The sequence below is a fragment of the Galleria mellonella genome, unplaced genomic scaffold (genome assembly GCF_026898425.1).
Source record: "Galleria mellonella isolate WM207_F2 unplaced genomic scaffold, CSIRO_AGI_GalMel_v1 utg40, whole genome shotgun sequence".
Lineage (NCBI taxonomy): Eukaryota > Metazoa > Arthropoda > Insecta > Lepidoptera > Pyralidae > Galleria > Galleria mellonella.
The window spans coordinates 7,513,626-7,539,772 of record NW_026442094.1 but is presented as its reverse complement, the minus strand read 5'-3'; the positions used below and the strand labels follow the sequence as shown (position 1 = coordinate 7,539,772).

Sequence of the window (26,147 nt, the reverse complement as noted above, 5' to 3'; positions counted from 1 at the left end):
TGGGAAAACCTCGGCAGGGAGCTCATTCCATAACCTGAGTGTTCGTGGGTGGAAACATCTCTTCCCCCTGCGGTTCTCGATTCTAGATACCTCTGGATAGATACTCTTTATTGTTTTCTCCAAAAGATTACAATAGTAAACTTATTATAGATACAAACAATTACAAGAAATAATCACAATGAGAAAACAATGGGCGACCTTATCGCTAAGAGCGATCTCTTGCATGCAACCTTTGGAGGAGTTTTATAAACAGTTTGATCGGAGGCACGATGAAAATTCTATCATTTTTAAATGCATATGAAGATGTAATGCATGTAATAATGTAAATATATATACGTACTCATTATTCTATATATACATATGAGTATTTTTGTTATGTGAAATTTTTTACTAAATCTGCACCTATTTTAATGATTCTTTTTCTAATACATTTGGTAAACTGTCATGCTAGTCCCATGATAATTTTGTCACGTTGGAACTGGATTTTCGTCGAACTTAATACTGTACTATTTTTTTAATATTTTACATACAAACAAGTAGATGGAAGGAAAACAAAAATATATCTCGTCATACCCCTATCTATTACAAATCCTTTCGGAACAAACATACATAAAAACTATAATCAACGTCTAATGACGGCATTTAAGTTGTTATTCCGGACGGACGCTTGCATTTTCTTCCTAGTCACGTGACTAGCACGTGGCCGTTCATACGGACGCCATTTTGAAAAATTAATCCATTTCTTTCTGACCTGCGTTATGTATGACGTACAACCTTTTTGCGGAGTTCCAATATAATTGGTCGTATTAACGGTCATTATTTTGAATGTTTGAATTTAGAACGCAACTACTAAAATTCCAAATGTATTCAGAATGTGTATTTTGAACTTTATTTCCGTTGATTTAGAGATCGTTCTAAGAGAAAATAATTTCTTTTCAAGCGATTTAATTCTAGCAAAAAGTAGTTTTCATCAAATAATACACTGGGTTTGGTTATTTATAAATGTTAGGGGCGGGTCTTGGAGGATTTTTGGTGTAATTTGTCTTGCATTGTGTGCAAGAACGTTTGCGTTTGTTTGCTAAGTTGATGACACTGGTTGTGATGCGTAATGATTGTGAAATCGGGAACAAGTACACAAATATGTCGATGCTAGAGAAAAAAACTTCAAATAAAATATTGTACTAAATCGCCTAGCTATTTCTTATATTATTTTAGGATGAAATAGAATTGGAACCCTAGTTATGCTATAGATTTATGATAGGAGATATAAATGGTAAGAAATAGGTGAGAATTAAGTCTGATCAACTGACCCATTTTAATTCGTCAGGTATTAACTACATTGGTATTATAGAAGGCCGCAAGTAGATTGGCCGTCAGCTTGTTTGCCATTCTAAGTTGTATAAAAAAAATACATCCATTGCTTTGCGATGTCTATACATCGTACAAGTTTTCATGTGGGGTATCATAGGCGAAACAGTATCATGTCTATAAACGACGGTTACCACTTTCCATCAGGTGGGCCGTCAGCTTGTTTGCCATTCTTAGTTGCATAGGACTTCTTCTTGACGGGGGAAAATGGAATAGTAACCGCGTCTACGCTATCAATATAAGCTAAAGGAATACCAGTGAGAGATGATAGGTGAGAATGGGCAGAAGCGTCCCTCTTAAAACATCACCAAAATCTAATCTGCAGGCGCCAACCCGCCTGCCAAGCGTGGCAACTGGCAAAGCCCTCTATATGGGGAAGGCCTATGTTCAGCAGTGGACAGTTAAGAGCTGACGTATTAATAATTATATTCCCTCGAATTACATGTCTTCTTAAAATTATCATCGCTACTATAAACCCAACAGAATTACATTAGGACAACAGCGGTCAAAAATAAAAGCAAAACACGGAGACGCGTCATCAAATATCAATTCGTACCTTCGCAGTAATCCCCAAACCCACAAAATCATAATCAGTGTAACAGCAACCAGACGTGTTAAAAAATAAAAAAGTCAATGACGAGATGGGGAACGACACGACCAGATATATTTGAGCCGTACACGTCTTCGGGCAAGCACTCTGGATATCCATTTCTAATGGCACAGTAAGGGGAGAAGTGGCTCCAATTAAAATGGCCGGTGAGTATTAATGGTTTGGACTTCGGGCGAGACGTGCGAAATTTAATCTTGCGCGCAAAAAGTATTGAATAGGGACAAAAAGCCCCGGTGGGTGATAAATGGATCGCCCGCCTGCTCATGGGCGCCTGGTAGTCTTGGTCTCTTTGTAAGAAGCTGCTTGTCAAGTCGGTCCAGCGTCGTAATTGTTTATAACGTAATTGAATGATGGCTTGATATCTTCATTTTGTTTTTTTAAAGTCTTATTTAATTTATGACTATTTTTTGCGTGGATTTTTGAAGTAGGATAACTAATAAAATGTATCGCTCTTCTAGATGACATAACAAGATGAGGCCAGTTTTCTAGTTAGACCTTCAAGAATATATAGAAGAAACTGAATCCAATTTAGTGTAGTAATTTTTGCGTAATGCTAGAACAAACGTACGTACATACATACTTACCAGAGGGAGACTTTGTACAAAAGTCGATTGCTTGGATACCTCTGTCCCATTCGTGTTTCAACCGTGAAGCAGTTGTGTTTGCATAGCTGTGTTTCGGTTTGAAGGGTGGGATATGACGTAAATTTACTGGGTACAGAGGAATAACACCTGAGTCCTCAGGAATGGCAACGCATGGGGGGGTATCATGGGCGAAACAGTATACTCTGTTATGTCCATGGTACTGCTCATGTCTATAGGCGACGGTTACCTAATGCTCACCTGATAAGCTGACTACTCACCTGATGGAAAGTGGTAACCGTCGCTTGTAGATATGAGCAGTACCATGGACATAATAGAGTATACTGTTTCGCCCATGATACCCCCCATGCGTTGCCATTCCTGAGGACTCGGATATTATTCCTCTGTACCCAGTAAATTCACGCTATATCCCACCCTACAAACCGAAACACAGCCATGCAAGCACAACATGCAATGGAAGAGGAAAGCATATTGCGCCCACCTCAAATAATAACTGGGATAAGGATAGGATGATGAAGATGATGTACCGTATGGGATGGTGAAAATAAATAGGCTACTTATTATCCTGCGTCACGTGGACGAAGTCGCGGTTAAAAGCTAGTGGTAATAAAAATATTACACTACAAACTTTAACTGAAGTATACTCAGTTTTCAGTTTTATGATTAATGACACGTTTGTCGATTTTTCAGTGGTTCCGTAAACTCGTGTCGTGTGACGCGAACTGGAAACCAGATAAGAGTATTTGTTTTGTTTACTCTATTAGTGTGAACAAATAAACTTGAGAAAATAAGGTAAGGGCTTTTTGTCTCATTTCTTTATGTGCCTTACGTAATATATTAATAAACATAAACATTTAATTAAGATTTGTCACTTGAGCATTTTGCATTGTATTGTATTTTTTTTTGATGAGCGAAAATGGTATGCTAACCCTGCCTGCGCTAACGGGATACGCTGGCGGAGCGAATAAAAACAGGCCAGTTAGCCCATCATGATGAATTTATCAGGAATTAACCATTATAGTTTCCAGGGGGAACCGCGAGGAGCTCGATCTGGTTGGGTATATTGCTAGCAATGGGATTCTCAGTCTCCATTACTAACAATCCCTTTCCCCCCTATTGTATTGTATTGTATTAGCCGTTATCTGCTGGACATAGCCTCCCCCATAAGGGGGGTTTTGCCAGTAAATGCCACGCTTGGCAGGCGAGCTAGTAACCTTTTAAAGATGAGTAAGTTCCTTTAGTCGTCTCCTACAACACCCACAGGAAAGGAAAGGTTGGCCTATCCTATGCTGAGACCACACGGCCATTAATATTAAGGATATACTATTTTTGTTTTTACAACACATGGAGTAAACGAGCATGCGGCTCACCTGATGGTAAGTGACTACCGGTACCCATGATCACCCACAACACCAGCGGCATTGCAGGTTTGCTGCCGGCTTTTTAAAAAAGAATACGTCTTTTTCTTAAAGGCTATACTAGCTATAAAATTATTTTTTATCCTGTTACTTCTACTACTAGTAAAAGTACTTAACAACAAATTCAATGATAATAAATCATAATACCTAATTGTTGGTAACCTATAATTCTTTTCAACAATCCGACTCAATTTTAAAAGCCGCTCACTTTTCACTTGTAATCTCCTTAAAAATTGCCACCCATTCCCACAGGGGTGGCAACCCTAAATCAATCACAAGCCCGCGAGGCGTGGATCTATCCATCATAAGTCCGTCGTATCATTATACCACAATTGTAGAACAAGGGTTGTGCCTCGACGTTTGTGCGACACGTGTTCTTTGTTTGAAGGTTTGAACCAACTAAATTATAGTATTAAGTATGCTCCGATGAGTTCGTAGTGATTTCAGTTTATAGTGGTTTTTTGAACGGTTTTCAAAATCTCATCATATCAGCCTTTAACTGTCCAAACTCTGGTAAAACTCCTTTTATGGGGAAGGCTTATATGTATTCAGCTACGGATAGTTAACGCCTGAAATGGTGAAATAAAATGATGTCTGTTTATCTATAACACTGTGTATTTGTACCGGCATTACACAAAAACTACTGCGTCAAATTGGATGCGACTTTTACAGGTGTGTTCGTAAAAGTACGGTTCAAATCTAGTATATGTTTTACCTTAACACGCCATCTAGTGGTGTACTTCATTAGTTTTCCTACTTATAACACCATACGTACAAAATAGCTAGCAAAATGCTAGTTATTTACGGACATATATATTTAGAAGTGTGAACATTTGCATTTGTCAATCTGACATTAGTTCATTATTATATTTTTCAAAATAATTAACTCGGCATTCTTGTTAATCTATCTACATGACAAAACCGACTCCCTGCCAGTTATTAATGCTTACTGTTGCATAAGTAATGCATAACACCGCCATAATAAGTACAGAGGCGCCTTGATCCCACAAAGTGAACGCCTAATCTCTTATTAGGTGGGGAAAAGTATGGATTATTTCTGTCTTGTTATACTTTATTTACTTTTTACTCTTAGACGCTTTTATCATTTCCTATAGTATGGCGTAATGTCGTATCATTTTATCGTCACAATATAATGGCATTAAATATATATATATCAAAATTCAGTCAGCAAAAAAGTCACTTTTGATTGAAAATTTTGACCCAATCTTATATTATTATTTTTAAATATGTGCTTTTATCTACATAATCCAAATAATATAAGACTGTCTATATACATATATAACGGGAATTTAATGAACTCACAATTTTTCTGACGTTTCCGACAATTGTTTCGACTTCATCCGCCTTCTACAGGTGGCATTTGGAGTATGGCGTATTGCTGGCCATCATAATACGTCCATTATATTTTTTTTTACAATTCTGTCACTCTTAGTCTTTGTGTTTTTCTAGTAATGCAGATGAGATTTTTTTGATACCACTGAGGTGGCAAACAAGCATACGGCCCACCTGATGGTAAGTGGTTGTCGTAACTTACGAATACCTGCAAAACCAGAAGTATCACGCGCGTGTTGCCGACCCTGAAGAAACCTCTTTATCCCCCTTTTGAAGAACCCCATGTTGTGGTCTCTTAGGAAGACCTCGGCAGGGTGCTCATTCCACAACCTGAGTGTTCATGGGAGGAAACGTCTTTGAAACCGCTCAGTACGCGACCATTGAGGCTGTAGGATATGAGGATGAACTCTCTGTCAAGGCGAGCCGTACGATGGTAGAAGTGGCCGCGGGCATTATATTGAACAATTCCTCTGAACATCCATTATACAAGCGGTAGAACACACGATAAAAGAAAACTACATAATCAAGCATTTTAATTATTTACCCGTTTCTCTTAAGGCGCTTTGCGTTATAAATGAAGTCCGAATGAAGTCGAAATAATGAGTTCATTAAATTTCCCGTTACATATATGTATATATAAACAATCTTATATTATTTAATGTAGATAAATGTAAATATATTATCACCAGCAAAAATGCAGCTATAGCATACAGAAGCACCTTTCAATACTTCTTATTTGTAGCAATCTCTCTGTGTACAAATTAATTTCTGCTTATCACGGACTCTTATAACGCCACTATGCAACGCTTCCTTGACACTCCAACTGGGTTATTAGTTAGGGTGCTTTGTGGGATTATTTAAAGCTGACGCGTCAAATATATTATTCTATATGAATACTAGTTACCAGAGGGAGACTTTGTACAAAAGTAGATTGCTTGGGTACCTCTGTCCCATCCGTGTTTTAACCGTGAAGCAGTTGTGTTTGTATGGCTGTGTTTCGGTTTGAAGGGTGGGATATGGCGTGAATTTACTGGGTACAGAGGAATAACACCCGAGTCCTCAGGAATGGCAACGCATGGGTGTATCATGGGCAAAACAATATACTCTGCTATGTCCATGGTACTGCTCATGTCTATAGGCGACGATTACCACTTTCTATCAGGTGGGCCATCAGCTTGTTTGCCTTTTTAAGTTGTATAAAAAAAAGTAGCTGCGATTTCTTTCACATATTTCACTAATATATTAAAATTAGAAGTAGACGGTGTCTGTAGACACATGGGGGTAGACTACATACATACATATCTGTCACGCCTGTCTCCCATTAGGGTAGGCAGAAACAATGGAACGCCAAATGCTTCGATTCAACAAACCTCTTTCGCTTCTTCCACATTCATCAATCTTGTCATACACGCTCGCCGGTTACGGGTACTTTTAATTGGGGGTAGACTATTAAAAAAAAATATGAAGCTCTTAATTAAATCAATAGACAACAAAAATATTATTTTAGTATAATACTTAATAATTTTTGTCTATATATATATATATATGTTTGTTTGTTGTGTCTATCTATATGTTGCCGTGTGGTCCCGACACAGAATGGACCACCCCTTCCTTTCCAGCCATAAGAGGCGATCAAGGGACCTTAATAATCGAGGGATGGGTAGTAGTGTCCCTCGTAAAACATCACCAAAGCCTGCGATTGCCAAGTGTGGCAACTACTGGCAAATATCTCCTATTATTGGGAAGGCTAATGTCCAGCAGTGGACAGTTAACGGATGATATAATGTATGGATATAATGTAGGACTGAAGTCACTTAATTTTGAAACAATTGTAAAAACTTCAAAACTCCTTACACTTATTGAGAACTATTGTTTTGAGACAAATTTAATTTTGAGGATAAGCAAATACCATTAACCAGTAATTTTGATTCGATAATAATTTAATATAGGACCGATTACAAAAACATAAGTTTTATATAAATACAAATCAAGATAGACATACAAGTACAATCTAGTCTTCCACATTGGCATCTTCCTCCATCACGTCCCATAAGAATCTGTTCCTAAACTCGACGTGTTTGTCTTCGATCCAATCAAAATCCGGTATCGAGTCTAACTCCTCATCGAGCATGGATGTTGATGAGAGGAGAGTGGAATCGATGACATTGATTGCATCACCTGCATCTCCACTTTCAGGTTGGCTCCTGGCTGTGCCAAGGGTCTGTTGGGTGAGAAAGTATATCCACATTAAGTAAACAGCTTCCTGCCGAAGTATGACTAACTATATAATAACTAAAAATCAAATATTTCCTATTTATAAAATAAGCAAAGATGTATGTTTAAACTATTATTTATTACCTGTATCTCCAGTATATCTAAAAAAATTTAAATTCTTACGTCAACTATCGCCATATGCAGTATGGGAACTTCAAGCTTGAGTGGCTTGATCTCCTGCGGCTCGTCGTCCAAGTAAGTATAGTCAGTAGGTACCTGCTAATTTTATTAATTTTTTAGAGTCGAGAATAATTATATAATTAAAATTTACTCAAATAATGCTGTTAATAATTACAAGACATCAACGTACAAAGAAAAAGTCAGAAATAATGATGACATTTTTTTGTATACCACGAAGATAGCAAACAAACATACAGCCCGTCTGATGATAAACGGCCACTGTAGCTCATGGACTAATTGTTTTTATAACATTACCCGCTTTAAACGCCACTTCTCAAGAAATACGTTGGTCTGACGCAGAGCTTCCTTGCTCTCGTGGAGTAGTTCATCCAGCCTGTCGTGTCCTCGATGCTTCTTGTATTTGTTCAAAAACTGTAAATTTGTCGATGAAAATCAAATATAGATTTGAAATGGCTCAGGAACCAGTGCATGTATGAAAAGAGACATTTTTTTATGCAACTTAGAATGACAAACAAGTTGAAGGTCCACCTGATGGAAAGCGGCCTACAGATATGAACAGTATACTGTGTCACTCATGATATCCCTCATATGTTACCATTCCTGAGGACTCAGGTGTTATATCTCTGTATCCTGTAATTTCACTGTCATATCCTAACCTTCAAACCAAAACACAGCAATGCAAACACGTTTGCCCGTACGGGGTAGTCATTCAAGAACCTTTCTTTCTGGTTGTCGGTTCTTCGAGCTACGTGACCAGCCTATTGTCACTTCAACTTGCTTACCTTATTTTATATGTATATAAGTTTAAAAATCTTATTTATTCGATTCATCAAAATTAAAGCTGTAACTCACTGCTATTGTCAGAGACAAAACTATAATTTCAGTAAACAATATCGGTAGACTGATTGGATTCTCGCTTCTGAAGGCCTGTTTCGCCTCCTCCCTGATGGACCTCTTCACGAAACATGCAAATTTGCAGAACATTTTTTGTGACATGTCAACGAACCCGTTTCCCAATATGTAATCGATCAAAAAGAGACTTAGTATTATTACTCCATAGAGTATAGTATTGCAAGCCTGCAGGAACATCTTGGGTCCGTTCAGATCCTAATTGTGAATCCCTTTTTATATTATTTTACATTGTTTTCACGGACAATTTTTCTGTGCTTGCCTAAATTAGAATGTACTGACAATGTCAATGTGATAGCTGTTTTATGTAGGTTTAAGTTTCGGATAAAAAAAAAATCCAGCATAAAAATCTAACCATGATTAGTTGTTTCTTTCACGTTTGATGTCTATTTCTTTACTTGAATTTAATGGAGCTAAATCCTGTGTTGATTTGATATTAGTTATATTAAACGACCAACGCGGTAATCTTTTTTTTTAATGGGTGATAATGGAATGGTAACCCCGCCCGCGCTATCGGTATACACCGGCGGGGCACCAGTGAAGGATGATAGATGAGGATGAAGCAGGTCAGTTAGCCCATTGTGACGAATTCAACGAGAATTGTTCACGATGGTTTTCAGGGGGAACCACGTGGAGATCGACCTGATAGTGTATTGCTAGCAATGGGTTTATTAGACCCCATTACTAACAATTCCTTGCCCCCCCCCCCCCCCCCATGTATAACATATTCATAACATTGATAAAATTGAACAAACAGATATTTTGTGATAAAGTTGTTTCAACAAGTTTAATCTTCTACACGTTATACACGCAGGTCCTCTTTCATCGATATATTTCAATAGTTTCCATGGCAACGTTATTTGTCATGACAACGTTGACAATATTGTCATTTTGATAAACCTGTCTTTACTCAACGCAAAATTTGCCGAATTAGGATTATTGTTTTATAAATTTTATATAATCTTATAAAAATAATAAAATGGTAAGTTTTTTTATACGACTTAGAATGACAAACAAGCTGACGGCCCACCTGGTGGAAAGTGGTAACCGTCGCCTATAGACATGAGCAGTACTATGGACATAACAGTACACACACATACTGTTTCGCCCATGATACCCCCCATGCGTTGCCATTCCTGAGGACTCGGGTATTATTCCTCTGTACCCTGTAAATTCACGCCATATCCCACCAACTACTTCATGGCAGAAACACGAATGGGACAGAGGTACCCAAGAAATCGACTTTTATCCAAAGTCGAATTCTACGTTACTTTTATTATAAATGTTACCAAGTATTACTCATATCAATTACCAACCTGCCAATTTTGGCTACTACTGGCAAAATACCCTCTTATTGATAAGGTCTATATTCAGCAGTGGACAGTTGACGGCTAAAATGATGATGATGATGATTATTTATATTGAGTATTGTATTAATTAGCAATTTTTACATTACAGCCACCCAAAGGAGGTAAAGGTGGTGGAAAGAAAGCAGCAGGTACTTTTTTTAATTTTATTAACAATTTTTTGTATTCACTTCAAATAATAAAGCCAATATAAAACAAACATTAAGAAAAAACAACTTGAATTAACAAATTTTAACATACTTATATTGGATCAGTATTCGATGTATGTAGTATAACAAGTATTATACTTTAAGTCTTATCTAATTATGGACTCTTAGATACTTAGCAATTGCAACGAATGAAGCACGTCATGGACGTCATGGTATGGTATTTACCATTTCTTAACTGACGGGCTTTAAATTAAACGTCCTGTAATATTCACGTAAAAAGTGACAAATTAAAATATGTCGAATGATACATACTTAATTAGAAAATTAAAATTGCAGCTATCATCATCGATGGAGTGGACACGTCTGAGATGTCTCGAGAAAAACTCGAGCAATTCACATTAAAAGTAAAGGAAGAATTAGACAAAGAAAGGGAAGAACGAAATTACTTCCAATTAGAGCGTGATAAAATTCGTACATTCTGGGAGATTACAAGACAACAACTCGATGAAGCCAAAGCTGAACTAAGGAACAGAGAAAGAGCAACAGAAGAAGCTCAGGAAGAAAATGAAGCGCTTTTGGAAACTGAGAAGCAGAAAATAAAACATTTAAAATATGAGCAACAAGCTGCTGCAGCGGCTTTGAGGGCAGAAAATTTAGTGGCATTAAAAGCCGCCAAAGAAGAACATGCTGAACAAGAACTTGAATTATTGAATGATAAAAGGGCATTAAGACAAGAAATGAGAGAGAAAATATTGACTTCTCAAGATGAATTAAGAAGAGCCAAACTTGTACATGCAGAAGAATTGTCAAAAGTAAGAGAAGAGTTTGAAGAGAGAGCTGGACAAATAGAAGACAAAGCTGAAAAGAAACTTCAAGAGACTAAAATTGAATTGACAGTAAAACACAGAACTGAAATAGCAGAAGTAGAAGAAAGGAAAAATAAGCAACTATCTGAATTAATCGCACACCATGAAAGAGCTTTTGCTGATTTGAAAAATTATTACAATGATATAACGTTGAATAATTTAGGTAAGTGTAGGCTTATCTATTAATATCAGATTCGTATGTTATACTGCTTAAGCATTGGCATGTCAATATAACATGAATAATAATATTATGCAAGATTTTAATATTTTTTTATACCACTGAGGTAGAAAACACTTACTTGAGGTAGAAAGCACTTGATGGTAAGCGATTGCCGTACTTTAACGACTTTTTTGAACCGCTTTTTTTAAAAAAACTCTATGCTGTAATCTCTTGGGAAAACCTCCACAAGAAGCTTATTATAGATACTTGAATAAATTATGTAAGTAAGAATAATCAAAAAGACAATACTTTTACAAGTTATAATTTTTTCCGGCAGTATTAATATTTAGAGCATAAGAAACAGTTAATAATAATTACATTTTTACTAACTGCGGTTACCAAACCACCTGCCAAGTGTGGCAACTACTGGCAAAACCCCCAAAGGGGAAGCTTATGTTCAGCAGTGGACAGTTAAAGTCTGATATGAATGAAAAAAAAATCTATTTAATTTTATTAAAAAGTAATTGGGAACTTTTTGTTTATTATAATATTAAGAAATAATAACATTCTTATCCATTTTTGTCAGGTTTAATAAGCAGTTTAAAGCAACAAATGGAAGACATGCAGAAGACAAAAGAACGAGCCGAAAAAATAGCCAGAGACGCAGTTGCAGAAACGAAGAGTTTGCGGGAGCCTCTTGAAGCCGCTATTGTAGATAATAAGGAGTTGAAACGACAGATGTCTAATTACGATAGAGATAAAGCATCTCTAGCTGTATGTAGTCGATCAAATATTAGTGGATTCTTATTATTAGCTTGTGTATATGTGCATAGAATAGGTCTCTCCTTCCTTTTCCGTGGGTGTCGTAAGAGGCAACTAAGGGAGTTTATGGCTTAGAATAAGCTGCAGCGTCTCTCTTAAAATGTCGTCAAAGACCAAAGACCAAACTGCGGTTGCTATTCAGCCTACCAAGTGTGACAACTACTGGAAAAACCTCCGTTATGGGAGAGGCTATGTTCAGCAGTGAACAGTTAACGGCTGATCGACAATCTATATGTAACCAGAAATGCATTTAAATAATATGTTTTTTACTATAACAGGCAAAAACCAAGCAACTGGCGTCTCTTGAGAAGCAATTTGAAGTTTTAAAATGGGAGTACGAAGTGTTACAAGTTCGGTTCGACAGGGTCATGGCAGAGAGAGACGAATTGAAGACGAGGTTCTCCAGGGCCGTGTTGGAGGTGCAGCAAAGGGCATCGCTGAAGACAGCGCTGTTGGAGGTCAAATTGAAGAACTTAGAAGGCAGAAATATGGGACCGAAGGAAATACACGTGCGTAACTTCTTATATGTAAAAAACAAACTTTTTTTTTATACAACTTAGAATGGCAAACAAGCTGACGGCCCACCTGATGGAAAGTGGTAACCGTCGCCTATAGACATGAGCAGTACCATGGACATAACAGAGTATACTGTTTCGCTCATAATATCCCCCATGCGTTGCCATTCCTAAGGACTCAGGTGTTATTCCTATGTACCCAGTAAATTCTCGCCATATCCAACCCTTCAAACCGAAACACAGCCATGCAAACACAATAGCTTCACGGTTGAAACACGAATGGGACAGAGATACCCAAGCAATCGACTTTTGTACAAAGTCTCCCTATGGTATTTACCTATAAAAGCGCATTATAGTTGCATTTTTGTCCATGGAGTTATAATATTTATTTAATAATACTAGGAATTGCTGAAACTAAAAGACACACAAGTTGAAGACCTCAGGTACGAAGCGGCTCGACTGAGGAAAGCGCATGATGATCTATTGGCTACTTACGAAGCAAAACTTGCGAAGCTCGGAGTGCCCGTTGAAGAGCTCGGTTTCAAGTAAGTCCTAAATTATTCCTGATCGCCGTATATCAAATAATTGATCAAAGGTCAACAATAATCTGGTATTGGAAGCATTCATGAGCTATGGAGGTCTTTTATCATCGCATGGACTACCAATTATCATCTTTGTTGTACTATAAGTAAAATTACACTGAAAAACAATCGTTAAAATTGATTCAGAATTAGACGTACACTTAAGTCTCATTTTCAAAAATAATTAAAATAATTAAATACCGCCATCTATGAAAATATAGTAGTATTATTTTTATATTAAAAAATGTATGGTGTATTTCTTAGGCACACTGCCATCTATATGAAAAATTGAATACTATTAGTTTCATGTATTAATTGAAGTTCCACAAGTAATTTATAGATGGCGGTATTTAGAAATTGATATTAAAAAGTGAATTAAAAATAAACAAATTAAATAGATACCTATGTTGCCTAATTAATAATGTGTACTTTTTATTTTCAAGCATCAGTTGAATTTAAAAATTAATACTGCAGGAAACTATCGGTCGCGAAAAGGAATTATCAAAATTTTTTCATTTTTACCGAAGATATCGGACACATACCTACATAAAAAAAAAAATACAAGCGTATGAAGAGTCTTCTCTTTTTCCTTTTGCTTAAAAAGTCCAAATGTGATTAAATTGTATGTCTATCTTGAATTCATTATTTATCAGAAGGACATTTTGCGTAAAGCAGTCTACATGGGTGCCTTTGCCTCATTTATTTCTGCCTCGAAACAAAAATAGATGCGCGATATATTTTTGTTTCAAGCGTATAAATAATAAATACCTATACGTACTTAAATATAGCTTTACTACTATTTTAGTACTAAACCTATATTTTAGTACTTTTTTTGCTGTGGTAAATTCACTGTTTACCTAAATGCTCACGTCAATACTAGTGGTGAATAATATATAGTAATGGAGGGAAAGGGATTGTTAGTAATGGAGACTGAGAATCCCATTGCTAGCAATATACCCAACCAGGTCGACCTCCTAGCGGTTCCCCCTGGAAACTATCATGGTTAATTCCTGATGAATTCATCATGATGGGCTAACTGGCCTGTTTTCATTCTCATCTATCACCCTTCACTAGTGCTTCGCCAGCGTATCCCGTTAGCGCAGGCGGGGTTACCATAGGTACCATATTGCTAGCATATACCATATTGCTAGCAATGAGATAATCAGTCTCCATTATTAATAATCCCTTCCCCCCGCCTAATTTATAACTAGTACAATATATCTTTTCCAGGCCATTGAAAGCTGTGGCAGTGGCTGGACTGTCGCCGGTCCTTGGACAAGGACCTGCAGGCCTGGTCACCAAGGATCAATAAAATACATCCATTTCTGTCACTTCGAATCATGATATGAATATTTTCTAAAAAAAAAAAAAACGTAATTTTGAAATCAGAATTAACTGTCCTTTTTATAGTATCCAGAACCATGTTACTTTGAACAAAAAAAAAAAAAAAACGTTTAATCGAAATCGTGCATACATTTCACTTGAAATATTTTTCTTTATTTTTGTTCAGTTCATTTAATTTTAAACTATTACACTATAAAATAGCTAGGTCTTTTATAATATCTATCAATATTGATATTTTGGACAAAGAATTTAATAAAAATCTATAATTATTTATAAAATTTAATATTATTATTATTTTAGCCCTTAACTATCCATGCTACTCTATATAAATAAGCCTTTTCCATAAGGGAAGATTTGCCAGTAGTTGCGAGGCAGTAGTATCTATATTTACAATATGGATATTATTTTATTGTGTTGGTACTTCTTAGTGGTCGCATAGATACAGTTTCCAATATCGTCAATGTGAATGCTGTGCCGACTCAACATAGTGTTTATTTACACTGTAATAAGAAACAGAACAAAAAAGAAGAAAACCGTGTAATTACCATAATATTATTTTAAATTAATTTTTTTTTTAATATTTTTCAATATTTTAAAACGGTACGTATCATGTAATTCTATCATCAAATTTATGTTTTGTTCTATTCCAAAATTTTGGAAAACATTTAATGGTAGGCCCTTTAGTGTCTAAAGTGTCTAAAAATCTTGATATACGAGTACCATCAACTTAGATTACATAGAGTGTCTCCATACAAATGCTTCGAGAAAAGCGGCTCAACTTTTTCATACAATTTTGCGTGATAAATAGTTGTGAGTGATTCCTTTGTAACTTCTATATTTATTTTGTTTTATAATTTTTGCATCTCTTTTAATGCGCATATACTCACTTTATTTATTAAATAATTATATATATTTTTTTATACAACTTAGAATGGTAAACAAGCTGACGGCCCACCTGATGGAAAGTGGTAACCGTCGCCTATAGACATGAGCAGTACCATGGACATAACACAGTATACTGTTTCGCCCATGATACCCCCCATGCGTTGCCATTCCTGAGGACTCAGGTGTTATTCCTCTGTACCCTGTAAATTCACGCCATATCCCACCCTTCAAACTGAAACACAGCCATGCAAACACAACTGCTTCACGGTAGAAACACGAACGGGACAGAGGTACCCAAGCAATCGACTTTCGTACAAAGTCTCCCTCTGGTATATACAAATACGTCAAGATATATTGTGTGCGGAAGTATATAAAACATTAATATAAAAACGAGTTAGCTAATATGAGAATTAGCTGACAAAAAGTCGACCCGTTTTTTTAGACTCGATGCTCTATCTATATAATCTAGGCCATTAATAAGTGGCCTATTTTATTTGTTCCTCTTCTGAAACCACGCGAACGAAGCAGCAGGCAAAAAACTAGTGACTGTACAAAATACAAAATTATCATTTTAAATTAATGTAACAAGTATACGTCAGGTTTAGGGTTTTTTTTTTAATGGGTGATAATGGAATGGTTACCCCGCCTGTGCTATCGGTATACACTAGCGAGGTACCAGTGATGGATGATAAATGAAGATGGAGCAGGTCAGTTAGCCCATCGTGACGAATTCAACAAGAATTGTTCACGATGGTTTCCAGGGGGAACCACGTGCAGGTCGACCTAATAGGGCATATTGCTAGCAACGGGACTGTCAAACTCCATTGCTAACAATCCCTCTCCCCCCAAGGTTTCGGGGTTATTAAAGGGAACTTTACAGTTCCATGAATAATTTTTGATTCGACATCTAAACTATTTATAGAATCAATTGATCGATTCAAGGCCACGATAGATTACTGAATTGTCGAATATTAGGCAAGTGGGACAATTCGTGCTTCGAGGATATATATATATATATATATATATATAGACTCTTTGATGGTAAACGGTCATTGTAGCCTATCACTAGGCTATAATGACCACACAACAACACTAGGGATATTATATACACGTTGCCGACCCTGAAGGAACCTTAATATAACCTTTTCGAAGAACCCCATACTAAACAAAATTTGGACTTTTCTATTAGGGATATTGCAAAACAGAATGCTACTGCTACTATTAATCAGATTATAGTGGCGCCCTCTGATGGCTAATATTTCGTCTTTAGTAAAGTCTCTTTCGTGTAGGTACAGGGCTATAAGATGAAGGACATGCGTTTTCTGTAGCACAACGCAAGTAAGTGACAGTATTTATTTTTTATGTAACTTAGAATGACAAACTGCTTACCTCTTAAGGGACTATGCGTGAAGATAGAAAGAATGGCAAATAATGTTACGATGGAAAGTAGCAACCGTTGTCTACAATGGAATGGAATATATATATATATATATATATATATATATATATATATATATATATATATATATATATATATATATATATATATATATATATATATATATATATATATATATATATATATATATATTTGTTTACTACCGCTACGATATAAAAAAATATTAGACTCTTTTCTCTGTTAAATAAAAAAAAAATCAATTTAAAAAATTGGAAACTAAACGTAAGTAATGAAGTAACGGACACCGGCCGAATCTGAAATCCCAAAATCGATCTACTCATACAAAATTGATGGATAGGAAAGGTCAACCTCACATGAATAAATGAAACCACAATTCGAAGCCAATAAGTGTATTTTATTCCTACTAACTTTTTTATTTATTTTTATGTACAAAACAGTCATAAGGCAACAGTTCGAAATGAAAACGCATTACAACGATCACTGAATTGTTATAAACATTTCGCATTGTTAGTTCATAGCATGAAACTGCGGTACATTTTAATATTAAGCCTGTTACACACGTGGTGAATTGTAAACAATACATAATTCATATGAACAGTACACAATTATTATAAACGGAATACATAAATAATATAAATGTAATACACAACTAATATGTACGTATTATATTTATGTTAGTTATGTTTATATTAATTAATAGATATAATCACAATTGTCTTTGTAAATATTAATAACCATTAGACTTTAAATTGTGATAGTAATATAAAATTAACATTATAAGTTCATGGCCGTGAGAACAGATAAGCTTAAAGATGTATATTATGTACATTTTAAGAATGGTGAAAAATGTGAAATGACAATAATTATGTATGATTGCTACAAGTGGAGTAAGACAGGTAGAGATAGATTAAATGGGCGGATTAAATACCTCACGCTTTTCGGTACTACATTTTTTCCATGAAACGCATATATCGGTTGTTATAACTACATCTACAATTGATAAACCAAGAATGTATTTAGTTATATTGAGCGTTTTATAGGCACCTAATTCAATTTTTGAAGATTGAATTTCGAATTATCTATAGATAGGTTTAAAGTAAAAAATTAAAGTACTTACACTTTAATTTTGATATTGCAGTTATTCAAAGGCATGTACTTATAATAATACACCAATTTCCCAATTTATATTCAATTATGTGTATGTGTATTGCACGTGTGTAACCGGAACAAATCCTTAATAAAGGTTATCATTCTTACCACTAAACCATTTACAAATACGCGTGTAAATTTAAAATCATAGCTTCGAGACAAAGGTTACACCTTCAATGGATTTACAATACGAACTTCTTGATTTAGTGGCATTTTGATGATGCCTTATAAAAATATTAACCAATTCGTTTTTACAATGAATTTTTTATCTACAACTTTTCCAAGATCATAAACTACTATGAAATTGCTCAATCAGGTCTAGTTTAAGTTGATGTTCTAATTAAAAAAGCGAAACGTTATACTTATACAAATAACTTTGTAACAAAATTACATTGCTAAATCGTCAATTTCAGTTCATTTGTGTTACTTTATTTATAAATTTTGATATTAATTAAAAATTATATATAATAAGTAGCACGATCAATAACTTTGACGCTATTTATAAATATATAATATATTTTATAACAATAAATATCAAATAAATTATTCATAAACGTCAATATATTATAATGATCTTTTTTTTATGTTTCGTCTTTGTAAGTGGCCATAACATAGACCGATACTGTATTTCTAACATATTGATAATCGATTTTTACATACCCATTATTTAGTCCTCTTTTCATATTTCCAGTTTAGTCCAGACATAGGTATATAGGCTGAAATCTAAATCATTACTATCCTAAGAAGTTTCACTCAAAGATGTATATGATTAATAAACGAGAAAAATTGAGAACCTCCAATACGACGTATTTATCGGTTGTTCTGGGAGGTTTCCGAATTTTCTCTTATTTTTCAACTCCTCGCAGAAAATGTTCAGTTTTACTGATAAATCACTATCTTAAAAGGATACTAATGACTTTAGTTTCACTCTGTATAAATTTAATCACAGATTATTCTCCCTTTTAATTTTGTTTAATAATATTAACATGTAGCAATTAGCAGAAAATCGTTTTTTTTTCTACTAATTATATTTAAGGGATGTTTATTCGTAATAATGCTGTTTCGCTCTTTGCTATTTTTAATTTAAGTATAAGAAACGAATATTTCTCCTCACTCTGTACTACTTGTTTTCAATGCCTATCAATCCAAAGAAAAAATTACAATATACCAGTGAAATTGCATTTTTTTAAATTAAGTAATGCATTTTCCATTTCTTTTTTCTTAATGTGCTTCTTAATTTTTTCAATTATTTCCCCTTTATTTTATAATAATATTTTTCTGTTGTAGAATTCTTTATTTATTTATATTTATTTAGTTCTTTTTTCATCACTATCAATATATTATATTATATAAGTATGTATTATAAGTATTACCAGTGTTAATTAGAACATGGGCGTGGGTAATAGAACATTTGGCATTTATTACATTATTGAATTTGAAATGTTGTAATGGTCTTATTTCAGATTTTAAATCTACGACCGTACTTGTTTCACACACGAAAAATGAAATCTAACTAATTTTTATTATTATTTAATGAATATAATAATATTGAGTGCGGCATCAATATTATAAGCGTTATAATTACAACATATTTATCGCAGCGACATTTCTGAGAATGATTTTTATTACACTAAAAATCTAATTTACACAACCAAAATTCAGACGTTTACTGGGATAAAGAAAAATTTCAGTTAACATCTAGAAAAAATAATTTGACATTAAATTACGATGATATATTAATGAATTGCTTTTTCACTTAACACTAAAGCTATTATAGATATTTTTGAATTAATTATCCTAATTAATCGTTTGAATAGTTACGATAAATTCAACACTAAATAGTGTATTTGTGAAAATAATATTAGTATTATTAAAATACAAATTATGGTTTAAATAAATAATACACAAATAATAATACTGTAAATCTCCCATTCCGACTCGACAAAATAAATAATAAAAGTTATATCTAAAAGCACATCAAACATCAAAATAAAATTAAAACTTAGGACAACACTATTGAGAAGTTTTTTGTGTACTGTGTTATATTTAGTGTGTATTAGTGTTGTTGTATTGTTACTTGTTTATTAATAAATCGGAATAATTTATACATTAGTGATTATTATATTTTTGTTTTATTTTATACACGTGTACTCACAATTATAACGGTATCATCACATGTAATATTCATATTTATACTTCTTGCGGTATTATGTCTCATAACTGTTTTACCTTATAATTCAAATATTAAATTAATGGATTTTTTGATGTCGCACAAAACCTACCCATATTAAAAAATGGTTCCAGTTTTTCTATATATCTACTACCTTGCATTTGTTTGTTTATTTTAAAAACTCTCGATTCTATCTTCCTACATTAATAATCGACGTCATACTGTATATACGACACCATATTATATAATTTCTTTATAATGATGTATAATATAAAAAGAATACTTCTGGTTGTATGTATGCATATATTTTTGTAAAATAATTGTTTTTATTTTGACACAGATACTAATATAACTGTGTGATTAGAAATTAAAGAAGAAAACTGAGACAAAACGACAGTTTATCATAAAAGTGATATTTTTCTCCCTTTTCACATACTTCGTTAATGTTGATTACCACAATGTAATGTAATGTTCATTATATACAATTTAAAATTCATATCTACAAACGAATAATAAAAAACAATGATTGGGCTTGCATTTTTTTCCTTAAATAACTATAATTTTTGTTTTTAATTTTAATTCTAATTATGTGCGTAGATTTTAGCAATATCTAGCTAAATGTTAAACTCACAGTCTAAGAGGTTATTAAATATTTTAGTATTTTTTTTCTCTTTGACAATAATAATTTCTTTAGTAATATAAATAAACGTAAATATTTATTTGTAACGAAATCAAATAATTATAATAAGAGTTATTTTGAAATATTTGTTCAATTTACCAATTAAGTATGTACAAAACTTGAAACTTATATCAATTGTCCTAAGTTCAAATAAACCAAATTAGCAAAATTAAATCAAACAATAATGTCTGTACAATTTTAAGTAATACGGCACCGCTAATAATATTAATCTAGCATTTATGCAATATTCACAAGCCTTTAAAATCTGCAATTACCTTTATAAAAAGAAAAAAATAACAACCATAAACACACATACTTTTTTATAAGCAAATAACAGTTATCTTTTAGTCAGCACTCACACGGGATACAAGCGATTCTATTTTTAAAAATCACAATTGAAAATTTCGAATTTCGAAATATATTCGAAACATGTGTTGTAAAATTATTGATTAGGCAATTTTCTATTTTGGTACATCGGTTCGGATCGGTATGGACAACAACTATCAATGAATTTTTAAATAGTTCAGGCATGGGACGGAAGAATCGATACCGCCTACAACGGTATGGTAAGGTGTAAATATATACGCGTTTCCAACAATTTCACACAATTGCCTTTTGATTAGTTTTGCCTTACTTGCGAGTCATATCATTGGGCGGTTTCGAACACTAAAATAAGGTTTGTGGTCATCCAAATAAAAATGGATCTTCTTACTAATTATTTACGTCGTTCTATCAATTGATTATCTACTTCTAAACATATATTGTGAAATTTATGATGTCAATAATGTGGAACATAATTTCTTGATTATTATATATGTATCCAGTAGTGATACAAAAAAATAATTGTAATATCCATTTTGATTTAGATCATCACAACAAATCTTTTAAATTGTGACTATTACATATATATTTTATTAAAAGTTATACATTATTTTAAGCCTTATATAATAAGTGAACAGAAAGTAGTTACAATTCTGCGGTTTCATGAGTTTTTGTATAGGAAAAATAGTGCCCAATGGATGTAATAACAATGACAAAATATACATAGGTATTGCTTTGCAATTGTGTATAAAAAAATTAAAGCACACTAATTTTAGGCTTAGTCTAAAAATGCTGAAGAATGTAATGTTTATATGTGTGAATATTTTATTAATAAAAAATAAATAAACTTATTAATCTAAAACTAAAATTATATTAATTACTAGTATTAATTAATTTCACTGACCATAATTTACATTGTAAAATAATAAATTAAAGATTTAATCAGCACATTAAATATTATAATCATATGAATAATAATAATATTTCTCTCTAAATTTTAGAATTCTATTTCGACTATGACTCCTCAAAATCAACAATTTATAAATTATCATTTTTCATTTATTTATTGCGAACAACTTATTATATTATGTAGTATTTTTATACATGTATTTTTTTGTATAATATATATCTGTATATATATGTATTATAGATGTATTTTAATATATTTTAACAGCACGCGTGCAGTTTGACACACATTAGCATACGAGCATAAAATCTTAAATAAGTTGTATTCTCTATTGAAGATAAAATTCTTTAATTTCTAATATAATTTATTTAATCGTGATAATAATTTACTTTTGATAATTCACTCCAATTTGAGCAATATAAGTAATATGCCATACAAATTTATGACATAATAGTGTAACGTTAAAAATATAACAATATATTCATTACATAATAAATTGATAAATAATAATAAATACGTAATTTAAATTTAAGTAATTAATTTATATAAATGGTTAATTTTTATTATTTGTGAATATATTAAAGAGATGCCTATATTTTTAATATATTTACAAATAATATAAATTAATTATTAATATAATAATAAATTATAATTAAAGTATCGAATATATTATTGTTACATTATGTCGACCCACATTAGATTATTACTTGACACAAAATTATTATCACGATTATTTTTAATACATATAATTTTTATTTCACAACGCGTTATAAAAAATTTCTTTCGCCCATTCCCGTCATTTTCCGAACGTTCTTTAAGCTATTCCCTTTATATGTCTATACTCCTATAGGAGTGTGTGAGATTTACAAATTGTTTGTACAAAATCACATATCGACCACATAATATAATTCTGCCTATATTGTTTCTTTCTCATAGAAATTCACCATAACTCGTGGTGCACTCTGTAACCGTAACCTTCAGTTAACTTCAGAGCCCTTCAGGAATCCTGTCATCTGAAAAAGAAAAATAATTAAGTTTATTTTTGATTGTATCTATGAATTAAAACCATATTACATTTATTATACTATTTTATAATTATCAATAAATGAAAATTATTGATAATTATAAAATATTTATTATAAAATATCTTTAAATAATACTTAATAATGTTGTAAATCTAAATTTCAAAGTGGACATTTTTATAATAATTATTCTTTTAATAATACATTTTCAGTCTCGTCAAATGTTTTCAATTTTAAAACATACGTACAAAGTTGAAAAGTTTAACCTACCTACAGCTCAACTGTTTGGATTCAAACACACATCTCCCAGCTATCCGGATTTAGCTTATCCCAGTCACAACAGGAAAAGAAAAAAATACCATCAAATAATTAACTATTAACGGCAGAGGGCGTGTTCATCATAATTCTTTCATGACGTTTAAAAGAGGTTGAAACATTTACCTTCTGTTCAGGCGCATCACTAATCGGTCACGATCGACTCCCATGTCTAATTAGGTAACCATATTGTGTTTTAAGGAGCAAAAATTCTCTATTTCGATTATCTAATTTAATGTAAAATTCATTTATACAAATATTGGAGTCAGGTCAACGTTATATTAAATCAAGAACCAATATACATGCTAAGCTAGAAAATGGAATACGTTGGAGTCACTATTTGATGCCTAGTGATGCGTCTGTACACCTCCTAATAACATTCTTTCCTCAATTGTTAACACACTATATCTAGATAGCTCATAGATGCAGATTCGAATCCTATCGAATTAAACTGTAGGAAATACTCCACTCAAACCAAAAAAGTCATGCGAGTATAGGCAAAAATAAAAAAAATCATGACTGCTAAAGTCACTTACTCATGCAAATTATTTTTAATAAAGTCATCCTTGTCATAAGTATATTTTTAGTACAATAGATTTCTAAATAAAACCTTGAAAATATTCAATCGAAGTTACCAATGAATGGCTAATGTAATGACGAAATAATCAAATTAGTTAACTTGCAATAACAAAGCTAGTATTACGTATATTCAAAATAATATAATTCTTGATTTAAAAATAATAATTATAGCATTGAATATAGCGTTTATATTATTATTAGACTTAATAAATAAAAAAAATACTGATAGCTCTCCTCATTCTACGCCGTTATTGGTAATGTACTTAGATACGGCAGATATAAACTACGAATTCGAGTTTACATAACAAACAGATATAGAATTAGCTTCATAAAATTAAATTCAAAACGATCTAACATATCATGTACAATATCAAAATTAGTTCTCGTAAAACCAACTTTAATTTTGCGTAACTTTTATAATTATGCCACAAAATTGAAATAAAGCAATACATAAAAAGTAGAATCAATACACAGAAAACATAATATGTTTTCTATGTATTGATTTTATATTATAATGAATATTCAAATATTTATTTTGTTGTCTGATAAGAAATGATAGCAAAAAACTGATGATATTTTAAGCTTACTAGAATATAAAGAATTCATCATCGTAATCATAACATTATGTCAGTGCGTGAAAAATATGAAAAAAACGCGTGTCTGCAAAATTGAACTGTATGATCAAAGGAATAAGAAAGCTAAAGCCTTGAGACGTACCTCTATTGTGTATTTATTGTTGTTAAGTTTCAGGTTAGGCGTTCACGAAGGATGACTTGGTCCTGTGGCATGAGATAATAATTGTATGAGACTTTGAAACGGCTAAGTGAAGTAATACCCTAATTTTGTCTTTGCATAGATTAATATAGTATGCAGGATAGATTTGATGTAGTATTATTTACAGATGACACTTTTTTGATATTCAAAGTGGATAAAGCGACTTAGTATTATGACGAAGTGAATAATGCTATGTATCTCTTGAATTTGTTTTGTATTAAAAATCTCGTGTTAAATGCTTAAGAAAAAGGAAAAATGTATAAATTTCTCACTATCTAAGTATCTCGGATGTAATTCTATAATTAAAACAAATAAAAAAATTAAAAAACGTTACTTGTTGACTTTGTCGATTCTAGTGTCTTTTTTTTCAGGATTACTTTTTTATTTTATTCACTATTTAGTCTGCTCGAATATCGGATAATATTGCCTGTCTGAACATCAGCGAAATATACACAATTTCTTATTTATATAATAATAAATTAAAGCTAAAAAGTTTGTTTGTTTGAAAGTACTAATCTCTGGAATTACCAGGCTGATTAGAAAAATTTTTCTTCCATTTTTTTATTAAATTGATTAAGCTATTCACGAGGAAGAATATATCAATGTCATAATACGACCACAGGCAAAGCTGGGGGATACAGCTAGTGCACATATAAAGTCTATGGTCTTTCAAATTGTATACTTGTAACGGTTCGTTATATGTGTAAAAATACATTTAACGCCATCTTGCGGAGAGGTGTTGAACTTGCAAGAAATTTAAATAATAAATTAATATTTTGATGTTTACAGAAAAATACAAAGCTAGGAAACGATCTAACAAAATTAATACTATATGAATGTCAATTTAATATTAATGTATGATGTTTGATATTGATGCATTGTTAAATCGATGTTCAAAATGGCTACGGTAACCACTTGCCATCAGGTGGGCTGTGTGCTTGTTTGCCACCTCAGTGGTATAAAAAACATTGTACGTCATAATGGATCTGAATAAATAAAACTACTATTTTCATATGAAACTCATATATGTTACAAAATTTATAAATTATAATATTTAATAAATTTTGAGTAGGATTTAGTGAACTTATAGGCATACAATAAGGACTTAACATTAATTATTTCTCTGTCAAATTTTACAGAAGAGTAAGAAGTTGGAAACATATTCTACATTTTTACGTGAAGAGAGCGCTTTGCGGTATATAAATTAATAGAAATTCATACTTTACCATTACATATTTAAGGTTGCTTTTAAAATAAGTATACTATATTTTTTTCGTGTAATTTTCATAATAAGTACCTATAAGTGAAAAGGGTTTAACTGCCAGCCATTAAAAAGGTAATTGACTGTCGATATAAAGGTAAAAGGGTTTTTTTACTAACAAGGAAGTAAATATTCAATTATACGGGAAATGTCAAATGCCACTTGATGATTATTGATTCTATGTAA

The 26,147-nt window shown here is 32.6% G+C and overlaps 3 protein-coding genes across 15 annotated transcripts in view; 1 reads left to right on the top strand and 2 right to left on the bottom strand.

The window, feature by feature from the left end:
* Positions 1-7,307: 7,307 nt before the first annotated feature.
* On the bottom strand, positions 7,308-8,941 carry LOC113519125 (uncharacterized). Its single transcript, XM_031913391.2, has 4 exons — positions 8,619-8,941; positions 8,061-8,177; positions 7,749-7,841; positions 7,308-7,572 (listed from the first exon to the last, which is right to left on the bottom strand). Exons 1-4 carry the CDS (start codon positions 8,853-8,855, stop codon positions 7,363-7,365), a joined length of 657 nt encoding a protein of 218 aa, XP_031769251.2. The 5' UTR covers positions 8,856-8,941; the 3' UTR covers positions 7,308-7,362.
* A 630-nt stretch (positions 8,942-9,571) lies between these two features.
* LOC113519305 (dynein regulatory complex subunit 4) lies at positions 9,572-14,685 on the top strand. The gene is made up of 7 exons (XM_052898065.1): positions 9,572-9,657; positions 10,134-10,173; positions 10,528-11,220; positions 11,804-11,991; positions 12,318-12,548; positions 12,957-13,099; positions 14,366-14,685. The coding sequence occupies exons 1-7, from the start codon at positions 9,655-9,657 to the stop codon at positions 14,445-14,447; spliced, it is 1,380 nt and encodes a 459-aa protein (XP_052754025.1). The 5' UTR covers positions 9,572-9,654; the 3' UTR covers positions 14,448-14,685.
* Positions 14,686-17,157: 2,472 nt separating this feature from the next.
* Positions 17,158-26,147, bottom strand: part of LOC113510490 (protein tipE) — a 33,045-nt gene continuing 24,055 nt past the window's right edge. For 12 of the 13 annotated variants that reach the window (XM_052898085.1, XM_052898086.1, XM_052898084.1 and 9 more), the window contains exons 3-4: positions 24,644-24,705; positions 17,158-23,023 (exon numbers count right to left, since the gene is read on the bottom strand). In XM_052898085.1, the coding sequence (XP_052754045.1) occupies positions 24,678-24,705 (28 nt within the window). In that variant the 3' untranslated portion in view covers positions 17,158-23,023; positions 24,644-24,677. The remainder of the gene's footprint in view (positions 23,024-24,643; positions 24,706-26,147) is intronic. The other variant, XM_052898088.1, reaches the window with a different exon arrangement.

Excerpts from the sequence above, each read along its gene's own strand:
- LOC113519125 (XM_031913391.2), bottom strand. The coding sequence starts at position 8,855 with ATGTTCCTGCAGGCTTGCAATACTATACTCTATGGAGTAATAATACTA. Across the intron at positions 8,178-8,618 it reads TTTTGTCTCTGACAATAGCA|TTTTTGAACAAATACAAGAA; the intron begins GTGAGTTACAGC and ends ACAAATTTACAG. Across the intron at positions 7,842-8,060 it reads AGAAGTGGCGTTTAAAGCGG|GTACCTACTGACTATACTTA; the intron begins GTAATGTTATAA and ends TAAAATTAGCAG.
- LOC113519305 (XM_052898065.1), top strand. Across the intron at positions 12,549-12,956 it reads TGGGACCGAAGGAAATACAC|GAATTGCTGAAACTAAAAGA; the intron begins GTGCGTAACTTC and ends TAATAATACTAG. Across the intron at positions 13,100-14,365 it reads GTTGAAGAGCTCGGTTTCAA|GCCATTGAAAGCTGTGGCAG; the intron begins GTAAGTCCTAAA and ends TATCTTTTCCAG.